General features: G+C 41.3%; 1 protein-coding gene across 1 annotated transcript; it reads right to left on the reverse strand.

Moving 5' to 3' along the window:
* Window positions 1-361: 361 nt before the first annotated feature.
* LRIT3 (leucine rich repeat, Ig-like and transmembrane domains 3) lies at window positions 362-12,229 on the reverse strand. Its single transcript, XM_032186187.1, has 4 exons — window positions 12,114-12,229; window positions 10,418-10,896; window positions 2,483-2,788; window positions 362-1,455 (listed from the first exon to the last, which is right to left on the reverse strand). The coding sequence occupies exons 1-4, from the start codon at window positions 12,227-12,229 to the stop codon at window positions 362-364; spliced, it is 1,995 nt and encodes a 664-aa protein (XP_032042078.1).
* Between the last annotated feature and the right edge of the window lie 320 nt (window positions 12,230-12,549).

Below are 12,549 nucleotides of genomic sequence, written 5' to 3' on the forward strand. Positions count from 1 at the left end.
AGTTTTTATGAAAGTTGTGATTAATATTTGATTCAAATGAGCACATCATACAGTGAAATGAGAGAAAACAGAACAATATTTTAATGAAACAATGAAATAGAATATCTTTAACTAAGTAAACATTTCATGCTGTACTCATCTTTCAAAAAATGTCATTCCTCCGCATCCAAAGTCACAAACAAAAAAGAAAAATCATTAGGCAACATTTTCCTTCTGTTCCCCCTCTTGCCCACCCCTCTACCCATCCAGTAGAGTCCGTGATATCAGATGGCATGTTCTGACCACCACCTGGCACCAACCCACTTCCAGATGCAGTATCATCACTTTGGACTAATTTTACCCCCTCCATCCGCACCCGTGTTCAACAGAGGTACTCAGATCTAGAGCCTTCACTTTTGAAAGTCATTTGAGAATCCATGCTTGACCTAGAACAGAGGAGAAGTCTTTCTGATTCATTGGTGTACCTTCGTGCCCAGAGCTCCCCTCCTGCATTCACTGCTCGAGGCTTGAGAGAGAGAGTTTCAAACTTTACATAGGTCTCTTTTGCAAGGTCAGCTTCCTTAGCAGTTTTGGGTTTCACACGGAGTTTTAAAACTTTGTAGAGTAAGAAAATTATCAAAGGTAAAACAACCACGCATGCTGCACTGCTGGCCAATATCAAAATAGGAAACTGAGATGTGCTTTCATCATTTAACCTATCAGTAGTGAAAATAATGCACTGCTCTTTTGTAGGTGGCACTCCTTTGGGTGAGACACATGCCATATACTGAGTACTAGGTTGCAAACCTTCAATTGTGACTTTGTTTTTACTAGGATCTGTGCTCAGAGGCAACATGTCTTTATCGCCATACTTTGAATATAACACAGTCACTGCAGCGTTGTTTGAGGCATTGACAGTTTTCCAAGTTAGGGTCACTCTTTCGTCTGTTTCACTGATCACTTTTAGGTTCTTCACAGTAACATTTTGCTCAGCCATAGCTGCTGCCTTCTCTTCACCTTTTTCATTTGCCTCCTCAATCTGCTTTGTCTCCTCACCTTTCTTGCTCATCTCCCCACTCTGCTTTTTGCTTCCACTTGTCACTGCCTTCGAAATTTTCTTTCCATCAACCACGGGCCTGGATTGCTTCTTGTCAGTAACCCTGGCACTCGTTGATCTTTCAGTGGTAATCAGTGCTGTGGTGGTTGACGTGGTGAGAAGAGGTGTGGTGGTTCTCTCAGGTCCCTTCTTGGATTCCCCCACTGTGGCATTCTGTCTCTCTGCCTCCTGCTTCCTTCCGTACTTCTGTGGCGACACAGTTGTAGTAACTACACCAACCACTGTGACAGTGACGGCAGCTTCTGACATTCCTGCCAAGTTCTTCGCTTTACATCTGTATTCCCCTGCATCCCTGTATGAAATCCCTGTCAAGCTTATTATGGACCATCTGACACCCTCTCCAGGTGTTTCTTGAATTACTGTAGAAAAAACAGAGTAAAACATTATAAAAAGGGAGATAAAGAAAAAAGTAAACATTATTCAACTATTTTTTTTTCTATTAATTATTTCTACCAGAAGGAATCATATATATTAAACATTTTTTAAAAATCAACAAATTTACACTAACTATGGAACTCCCTGCCATATTATATTCTTGCAGAAAAGTGCTCAGTTTAGGTCAGAATGGAATAGAATGTCAGGAGGAATTACAAGAGAGTAAGCAGTTTTATTAAATAAAAGAAAAACAAATACGGAGAAATCAAAATGACTTGAAGCCAATTAACTATGAAATACAAGTCTCACTGAGTAAATACAAGCAACACCGAGCACACTAACTATTTAAAGAATTTTGGGAAGTTACCTCTGTCATAAGATAATTCAATACTTTGGACTACTACCCTCTTCAGAACGAAGAGTTAAGATAACTGCTAACTACTTTGCCGTAACAGGAAACTTTTCTGTTTGTTACTGCATAAATCCAACACAGTACATCACAGCAAGAATAGTATTAGACAATCACAGCCTCATTAGCATTCCAGGTAGGCACTGTGAATAAGCAATAAATATTTGCAAATAACATAGAAAACATGTTTATGGAAAATCCCACATTTACAGTTCTGTGTTTTAAGTAGCTCAGTTACAGCCTCACTATTTTTTTTTATTTTATTTTTTTATCATCATGAACATTTTGAACCAAAAAGAAGATTTCAGTAATGAATGTTCCTCTCTGCTTTTCAGCTTCTGAATTGGTACCCAGCTATCCCAACCTCTATTTTCCCTTATTCTCCCCGCCTTCATCCATTTCTTCCCAACACAAACTGCTGTTATTACAGACCACAACCAGAATCAGAACAGTCTGTTGGACCCAGACAAAGAATTGCCAGTATGGTGCGATACCTGGTCCACTGTCACTTAAGATAACAATCTCAGAGCACAAGCAACCCAGTAACTTCAGGCTCTCCCATTTCCTATAAAATGGCTATTCCTATAAAAGAGCTATTATACCTGTATAGTTCACTGGTATATTGTCTGACCTAGTCCATGTAAGCTGCGGCGTTGGGTACCCGGTTGCATCGCAGCGTAGCAGAACATTGCTTCCCAGCGGGGAGGTGATTTTTGTTGCCGATGTCATCACGGATGGCTTAAGACACTGCTCTAACTCTGCTCTCTGGAACAAGATCCCTGCCAGGTTCTCAGGTCCGCTACATGAAACCAGTGGATCAAGAAGGACAATTGAGGTGTCCACGATTTTGGAAAATTCAATTAGCTTTGAAATGCGACAGTCACAAAACCATGGGTTGTCCTGCAAACCTGAAGGAAGAAGGGGAGTGGAAAAAAACAAAAACAAAAACCGAAATTGTTGTTAAGCAATATCTGAATATTGTGATTATAGTATGACACACGACTATCACCAAGTATAATCAAGGAGAGACATAGGCCTGTTCTGAATCAATCTTTTTCAATTTTTCTTTTTTTTTTTCATAAGCTAGTGGGGCACATTTTGCAGATATGAAAAAGATTACAGATGTTTATTAAGCTAAACCTTTTATTCACATAAATTTACAGGAGCGTAGTAATAAAATGGCACTACCTTTGCTTAACTTTCCTATTTTTCTAGGAAAAAAAGCACTTTGAAAAGACGTCTTAAGACTGATGATACATTTTCACCTGCTTGCAGCTTCTGAAGAGGGAGATTCTCAGGCTGTTGCACCTTGTCATTCCCCTCTGCTCTTAATGCCTCTTTGGGCTCTTACAGTTTGATCTTCTCAGGCCCTTTCTTCCATGCTTGCAGAGAACATGATGATTTAAGGGTTTAGGGCTTACACGGATATATTTGCCCTTTGAAAAAAAAGGATATGGGCTAAGGAGAAAAAGCTTTAGGCCAATAACATTCTTATCTGACTCTGAAGCATACCGATATTCTTAGAAAACTGGTTTTAGTTTAGGACAGTCTCTGACATACATTCAAAAAAAATAGGAGAACAGAGGAAAATAGGAAGGACCCTGGAAAAAGTTGGCAGCTATAACATTTTTGTGATGGCATACAAGAACAATCCCTTTCTTCTGTTATAGGCTATAACATTTGCCTCTTAGTTCCAACATCTATGAACAGGAGGCTTCCCCTCTTGATGAAGTTATCATGGCAAAACAGGGTAGCTATTTCTGAGAAATATGTCCAAAGCCTCAGCTGGTGTCCACTACTTGGCTACGTTGACCTCAAGAGAGCAACACCCAATTTACCAGGTAGAACTCCACCCAGTGTCTCACTCAGGAGTTCAATTATTTTCTCATTTGATTTCTGCTTTTGGGCATAACTTCTTCATTTTATTCTAGCATTAACAATAAGCAGAACTTACAGACTGAAATGAGGGATGGTATGCAAGAGCCTTTTGCTACTGAATTTACTGATTGGTGCAAGAGACAAGTCACAGTAAATAATTCAAAACAAAGAGAAAACTGAAACACTTGCCAATATTGTTCAGGGTATTTCTAGGAATTATCAATTCAGCTAATGGGAAAACTCTGCTTTTCATTGTGGAAGAAACCTACTGATGAAAGAGGACATGAATAATTAACTAGCAGTTCCTTCTATCACCTGACCAAGATTAGTTTATTTTAAGCATCACGGCAGTGATTGGTTAAAGCAGTGGTAAACCCCGATTAATCCCCGCTCTTTAAAACAAGACCTGACCTGAAGGGATTCCGTGACTTTGACGTCACAATCCAATTTCACCCCTTCCAGACACAGGAGATTTTACATCCATCTATTCACCACCTACTGCTTTCAGGAACGGAGAAGGAGAAATCAAGAAAACTGTATCAGCAACCACTTTTCTTTAAAAAAAAAAAAGGTAAGAGAATAATCTCCAAAATATACAACTGATTTCCTGTGAATGTCAAACATTCACAAGCAAAAGAGATCTCATCCGAATGTCTTCCATATGTCTAAGCACATCAATTATTTTCAATCAAGCATATGCGCGTAGCTATTTGTGCTCATCTTTTACGTTAGGGGAGCTTTAGTTTGTAAGCTAGAGATAACATTTTTTCATTCTCACTTGCTTATTAGGGGCCAATTTTCATCACCAAGTGCATTTGAAAATGAAACTCCCCTTAAGGTATCAGAAGGGAGACAAGATCCCCCAGAAACAAGGACTCAACTGAGAGTCCTCTGTAACAAATACATGGGAAAAGCACAGGAACTCTCCTGTACATCCTTGGTACTGCCTGGAAAGGACAGAAGCATGGGGCTGCTGGGCTACAAGTGGATGGCAGGGCAGGAAAATGTAGGTCCACGGCATTAATCAGGACTGATCTGCAGCACTGGTAGGGAATCGCATCTCACATGCAAGGCAGCAGGCTTTCCCTTCCAGTGAATGATACTAAAAATATTTCTTCTGCTACCCTTCTGTCTCCTGCATGCTTTGCTACAGGAAAGGATTTTATTATTATTATTGCTTCTAATACTAATGCAGTGCTGAAAGATCTTTCAAAGCTATAAATACATGGCTTTCGTGTTCTCCCAGTGTCTAAGAGGAGAATCAAAGCTTCTGCAATCTAAACAGAGTAACAGAAACAGACAAAATAGAAGGCATGGCAAAGCAAAGCCATTAGAATAGGTGGGCGTTTAGTCTAAGATACAGGTTTGATCATCTCAGATCATTTGAAAGCCTGGTTTCAGTGGACAAAGAAAGCTGTCATCCCAGAGGAGATACTACTTTTGTGTTTCGGTGCAAAGAAAGAGCTATTTCAAGCTAGTCGTCTCATCTCCCCATCCATCATGTTGCCCGCTGGAACTGGCTGAAGAAGCAGGACATATATAAATATATAATATGCAACAGCCACTGGAATTCCTTCCTTGCCTCCATGGCTCATTCCTTCTATTTATTTGTGTCTTGCCAATACCTGGCAGTATACACGTTATCTGCTGTAAAACATACACAGCCATTGTAAGTCATCGAATTGTGTAAATTCCCAAAATAAAAAGATAAAAGCACGACTGACTTGGAAGCAAGGATAAAACACTGATTTTGCTTACACTTCAGCTAGCTATTGAAGGGAAAACAAATGGGAACGTAAACTTCTGCAACTTCACAGCTTGTGTTTACAAGGTGGTAGAAGTGAGAAAGAACACATGAAAGAATAAAGAAAAGGTTACAGAAAGGCAAAAGTTGAAGAAAATGGGAAAAAAATTGGGTGCTCTAATAAAGAAATGAAATAGGAAATTATTTCCCTGAGGGAATTCTAAGAAGAGACTATAAAAATAACTATAAGTCCCCAGCAGCATGTGTATCTGTTAGAACACCAAGTATTTATAAATTCTGGCTTCTTTTGCAGAAATATTAAGGCAGCTTACTGACCTGAGTAAGAAATATTAACCAAGGCAAAGCAAGCGTTGATAAATATTTCTGCATTGCAATATACCAACGCAATGTATGTTAACATCAAATAAGGATCATAAATCAATCTACTAAAAAAAAAAAAAAAATACAACCTTCCTTTAATCTAGGTTTAGCATACTTTAAATTTGCTCCCAGATTTATATGTATGCTTGCTTGTACAGGGGCAAGTATGTGTATATACATGTGGCTGCATGCGTATTTTTGTGGTCTTCTCAGTAAGCAGGATTTCCCCACGCTGTGTCAATATGGACTTTAGCATTTGAAACAGCTATGAGCAAAATTTCCTTTGTAAATCAGTAACCAGTCTCAGACCATAGCTCGTACAATAGATTGTGTTTCGGTTGCTGCAAAATGGGAGTACATGAAATATCTGCGTTTTTGGCCAATGGAAACATTCACCACAGCTTGGGCCAAGCTACCCAAGGCTATCCTCTAGCTGAAGCTACAGAATTTTTGATCCATGGTTCCAACCAGTAAATCCCACTCCTCTCACTGTGTCCCAGTGCATCCAACACACTGTAATTGCTAGGGAATTGCTTCATTTTGGGAAGAGTGGCATCTACCCCATAGCCCAGCATAACCAGTGGGATCCTGATGGACCTGCTGAGTTCCCAATTTTTGGCACCTCTACACATAACAGAGGCAAGATTTCATCTAACTGCTGCTCTGTCAAATCCTGGACCCCTCCGCTCCTCCCAGTGACTCACTAGATGTAATTTTCCATATGGAAAACGCTGCTACTATCATTCACGCCAGAAATATCAATCTCTGTACAGCAGCCAATGCTGAAACTTAGCTGTGATTTGGATCAAAGAATTAGCTTATAGTGCCAGTGCTAACCGAGAGAGGGCCAGATGAACTCACACCCGGCTCCCTTGATCGTTTCCACTGTTTATTGTCAGCTCATTCCACAGCTTTGTTTTGAACTCTTCCAAAGGGCGATCTCCAAGATGAGACCAGGAACTGAGCATGCTCTGGGGACTGCTGCCTGAAGGGAGCATGGGTGAGACCACATCCAGAACGGCTCCCTCCATCCTGCTCGTTCTCCCAGTGCAAGCCCAGCAGGCTTTGAGCCTTCAAACTATGCTGGACTGGCAGGCGCACGTCAGGCCTGTAACACAGGTGCTGTGTCATAGTACAAGGGCACGGCTCTGTGGTTTGCAATGCCATTCATGCTTTACTTCAGCCAGTCTGAGCTGAGAAAAAGACACTACTACCACCCCCTTACATTTCAGAGACACCAAAACATCCCATCAGGCCCACAGAAAACCAAGGGGCAATTCCTACAAAACATGGAAGAGCCAACCAGCTTTAAAACCAGAGCCGGCCCTAAGGATGAGAGCCAGAGAGAACCACCCAGCCACGGGGCCAGGAATCACTCCTCGAGCCCCTTCCTCACAGCACGGTGCCCACACTGAGGGGCAATCGAACCACCCTGAAGTGCAGAGGTTAGGAACTGGCACAAGGAGGTGCTAATTTGCCAGTCACCAGGCAAAAACAGCCCATGGCTTCTCCAAGAGGCCTCGAAGTGCACACAGGGGAACATAAACTTTCTCTTACATGCAAATCTTGATGCTCAGTCAAGACATTACAGATAAAATTGCCTCCTGGTGTTACAAAATACGTATGCACAAATGAGTTTGGGGGCTTTGCAGTTGATGATGCTGTTAATTAAATGCAAGTGACAATCTTATTTTGCCAGAAGTAGGAGAGGAGCTAGTTCAAGCCATAATTGCTTGCACTAAGCAGAATCTGACTGTTGTTTTCCTGACTAGACAAAAGCAGCATTTATTTGCTCTGGGTTCCAGCTTCTAGCAGAGCTCTGGCTGCAGTTACCATTCCTGGTAGGTACATGGGCCAGACCGAACGCTCCCACAGAGCACCACTCCTGAACATCAAAATGAGCACCGTGTGCAATTGTGGGCATTGCGTTTTTAAGAGAAAGTTTTAAAAAAGAGTCTAGAGGGAATCAGTAAATATGGTAAGAAATGAAAAATCTCACAGTTGTCGACAAGAAACAGCTGATAGAAATGGTGAGACTAGCTGAGAAAGGAAAAGGCAAATGGGAACGGAAAATACCTGAAAGGTTACCATAAGAGAAGGCAGTTTGTTTTTCTGCATTCCCATCTCATGTAGGACAAGAGGTAATCAGCTTAGTTTGCAGTAAGGGAGATTGGGGTTGGATATTAAGAGAAACTTTCTCACTGTGCTGCTAGATAAGCACTGGATGAGGTTACCAGAGAAGGCTCTGGAGTGGTCTGCCGGCAGGCTTGGAGAACAGCACTGGCTTGGCCAAAGGTTAGCAAGAGCTCAGCTCACCTGGATCTGCACCCCAGCAGGACAGAGGCCTTTTTGAAATCCTTCCTAATTGCGTGCTTGTGATCCTTGCCTCCACTTCAGAGGGGGGAAGGAGCATCTGTGGGGTATGACCCTCCTCCCTCAGCCTCCAGCAGTCCTGCAGAGGCGTGAGGGGTGTCCGAGAGGAAGCCACGTCACACCTTGCTCCAGTTGTTCTCAGCCAACATCTCCTAGGGCTGGAGCATTACAGAGACACCTCGATTCCTAGGGCAACCTTCTCGTTGTTTTTTTTCCCCAACATTACATTCCAAAAAACTGACTCCTCTATAACCATCCATTGACAACAACCTAAGGAAGGACCTCTTGCTATGGGTGTGAGCGGCATAATTGCACCTTTGCAAACTATTATCTATTAATATAGATAATAAAACTTACACCCAGTCAAGACTAAACTTGTCAAAATAACCAGCAACATTGAAAGCATTACACACTTCCTAATCTCCAGAGGAGGGGAACGTATTTTTTAATTCACTACAGCGTTTCTTACACAGCAAGCTCTGTATGTCTGCACTGAGAAGCAGGCATATGAAGGCTATACACCACCACCAAGTTATCCACAGCTTGCCTGAGGTAGGCTGACTCAGCGCATGGACAATGGAAGTACCACCAAACCATAGTCTCAGATCCAAATCTATAATAACTGCACAGAGCCTCCCTCTGAGTGTAATATTAAAAAAGGAGAAGCAAGGCTCAGTTTGTGCCCGGCACGCATTCCTCTCTGCGGAGCTGTGCCCAGTTGCAGTTCATAAAGGAAAATGATCCAAAGGTTGCACCCTAAGTCTCTGGAAAAGGCAGTGCTTGTACCAGAGGCGTTGCCAGGACTAAAGGGAGCTGGCAAAGTGTGCGCACAAACAGAGCCTGCAGATGTGTGGGCAGAGGGGGAGGACAGGCAGGCAAGGGGAGGAGAGTGTGTGGTTTATTGTGTTTTGTTTGTTTGTTTTATATATTTATTTATTTATTTAGTAGTAGTAGCAGCAGCAGCAGCGAGAGCTACGTAAGAAAAGGCAGCTGAATAACCTCTGGGACTCCCACATGAGGATATAGATCATCAGGAGGATTAGATCCAGCACAGTCAGCTTCGAAGCTATTGCCTCCTTTAGCCTTCAGTGTGGGGACAGGGACATCGAGCTGGACTTACAGCTTTTTTTTTTTTTTTAAAAAAAAAAAAAAAACTGCATAAACCAAGATCCTTTCAATGCTGCAGATTTACAGTTCCATGTATGTGGGGAACCTGTTCAGCCCACGTACTTCTATTGAGTAAATTACATACAATCCTTTCTGAAAAAGAGCTTCGAGTTACAGTTTCTGCTGTGAAACAAAGCAGCTGAACAGATGAACGCTGAGTAGTGGCTTCAGATCGAGAAGGTGGGACTACTGGGCAGCACAGGGCAGGGCAGATCTCTACCCATGGGTACAGCACTCCTGCAGTTAGTTTGTGGGGAGCCAGCTATTACCTGGCACTGGTTTTCCCTTCTGCCTGCTACACTACACTACAAAAATGCCAAAACATGCACTTACACGACAGAAAAAGAAAGCTATTGATGGACCTCATCCAGCCATGCTCTAAAACTGAAGAGAAAAGGGTTACCTGAAAGGCTAGGAAATGAGCAGAAAGTGTAAGATAGAGCACAATGCCACAAAAAAAAAAAAAAGAACTGATGGGGTGGTCTACTAGAAACTAGAGATGGAATAAAATTATGAACCATGACAGTCTGGCCAAACTATTCTTAAACCCTCACCTTAAATACTACAGAAAGTACTGTGAAGTGGAATGCACTAGAGTCCTGTTTTTCCTCTTGTATTCACAACATAAACTGGCAAAACTTGAGGATAATCAGCCAGCTTTAGAGCAAGCAATTCAAAGCCAACACGAGTCATGGGAAGCGCAGAGCTGCCCTCTCTCAAGCCACCACTCTCTGCAGCACTGTATTTCAGGACTGAATTTCATATATACATTGACTCTAGCTACTCATTTGGCTTGTGAGCCACTGGAAAAAACAGCTGCAAGTGTTTTAAAATTCGTTTTAAAATTTTCTGTCACCAGCAGAAAATAAACTAATTGCAGAGCAAACCAGAAGGATGACCTGGATTAAAACCCTCCTGAATCCCAGGTGGGTCCCCTTGCTGCATAACATTTAGGAGCATGTTAAGAAGGAACGAGACGGGCTCTTTACCATACCCAAAATGACCCTCTGGGTCTGCAGAACATCCGTGCTCTTGCGGGGGACAGCTTCTGAGAAGGGGGGCCAAACGTCCATCAGGTCTGACGGCAAGGTGGTCAGCCTGTTGCTGGATATATCCAGGTAGGTGAGGTTCCTCAGGTACCTGCCAGCATCGGCCGGGATGCTGGTCAATTTGTTGTTGTGCAAGTCAAGAGTCCGCAGGTTGGGCATCTCTGCCAGAGATTCCCAGGGGAAAGTCGAGAGCAGATTACCATCCAGCCGTAGCTCATGCAGCTGCTTCAAGTTGTAGAAGCTGCTGATATCGATGTTGGCCACGCAGTTGTAAGTTACCCACAGGTACTTGAGATCTACTAGGTAGTAAAAGGCTTCGGTCGGGATCCTTCGTATGACAGTTTTTTCTATTCGAAGTTTTACAGTGTCCACAGGAACATTCACGGGGATCTCAAACATGTCAGGGTCATTGCAGAGCACAGACCTAGCATTGTACAACAAAAATAAGAAAGAGGGTTCTGCATTTCTTTACCACAAATAATATTTCTGATTTAAATGCAAGTGCTATTAATTTCTGCAACACTACCGGCAGACTAAGAAGTGCCTAATCAAGAACAGTGTGCATTTAAAATTTAAGATGACAAATGTGGATTTTCTAAGGAGAAAAATGAATATAAATAGCAATGATACTTCTATATGAAATCAAGATTTGTCTTATTCTAAACCGCATAAGCACCATCTTCTATCATTTTACTGGCAACTGAAAAGTAGAAGAAACTATATAAGGAATAATACATGTATGTACCTCAAGTGGGAGCTACTTGACATATTTTACTAAAATTAAGATTATTTGATACTAATTTTTCCACATGGTGAACACTCAAAGTATTTGCGTACCTTCCTTTACCTTTCAGAATAGACCAAAACCTGAGAATGTTAGCATATTTCTCTAAATGAGAGATTTCTAGCTGTATTCCTGGTGTCTTAATAGAAACAACCTGCTTTTCAGAGTTTCTAAGGATGTTCTGTTCCCATGATTTCAGTGAAATGAGATTTCTCAGAATCTTCAAGAGTCAGGATGTTTCCCTTCCTTTCGGGTATGTTGTGTGCACACAATTAGTTTAAAGATTCTCATCCCGTCAAGAAATCTATCTTTAATTTTCTCCACCTTTTCCTCTATATTCTTCTTCTATTTTACTTTCTTCTCCTGCAGCTTTATACTAGATATGTTGTGACAATAAATAGGTGGAACAGTATCTCACAAAATTGACATGACAACATCAATATCATCAAATTAACCTAATTCCTCATTACCCAGTTATATGATTTTCCTGCAGATTAAGAACAGAAGAATATACTGTCGTTATTTAAACCAGAATCACTTCACAGTAGACAAGCAGTTTTGTAGAAATAGAAAGGACATTACAGGAGTAGGAAAATCCATGAGCAGAAAAAAAAAATTGCCTTGTGCAAAAGCTGAAGATTTAGAGTAGCTAGCTGTTAAAAACAAAGCCATTAAAACAAAGCATAATGACCATCTGCTCCTATTCAGGATCTATTCAGGAGCCATGTAACACTAAAATAAATTATGCCATTATTTCTAAGTAACTATGCTAAACTGTAATTTGCAGTGTACAAGAGAATGTTATTTCCAGTGTCCTCAATCCTTTTGCCTTGTATAACAAATAATAAAATGCATACCTTGTTCCAGTGCCATCACTTCGGCCATGGTAAATGCAAGTGCATTGTGAAGGACAAAAACCACATGCTTCTTCAAGAAAGCTCATTATGAGGTGTAAGTAAAAAAACAGATACATGGCTTCTTCCCAGCAGAACTGACACACAAAAAAAATTTTTGAAAACTTTATTCCTATGCACTCATGTGCAGTGTGCTAGAAATGTGAATGTAGACATCCATTTAGTAACAGCAGATTACATCAGATTAGCTGAGATCTGAAGTTGCTTAACCTTCAAACGTATCCTGAAAGGGATCAGTTGAACCTGCTTGTTCGTTACCATGTCAGAAGAAGGCACTCCATTTCAGATTATATGTGACATGTTTCAAGGCTATTTTAATATGCAGTTGTGGTTGCAGGGTTAGTACGTAAAATACTCCTTTGCTCCTTTTGGAGGAGTT

This window comes from Aythya fuligula, chromosome 4 (assembly GCF_009819795.1).
Source record: "Aythya fuligula isolate bAytFul2 chromosome 4, bAytFul2.pri, whole genome shotgun sequence".
In the NCBI taxonomy this organism is placed as follows: domain Eukaryota; kingdom Metazoa; phylum Chordata; class Aves; order Anseriformes; family Anatidae; genus Aythya; species Aythya fuligula.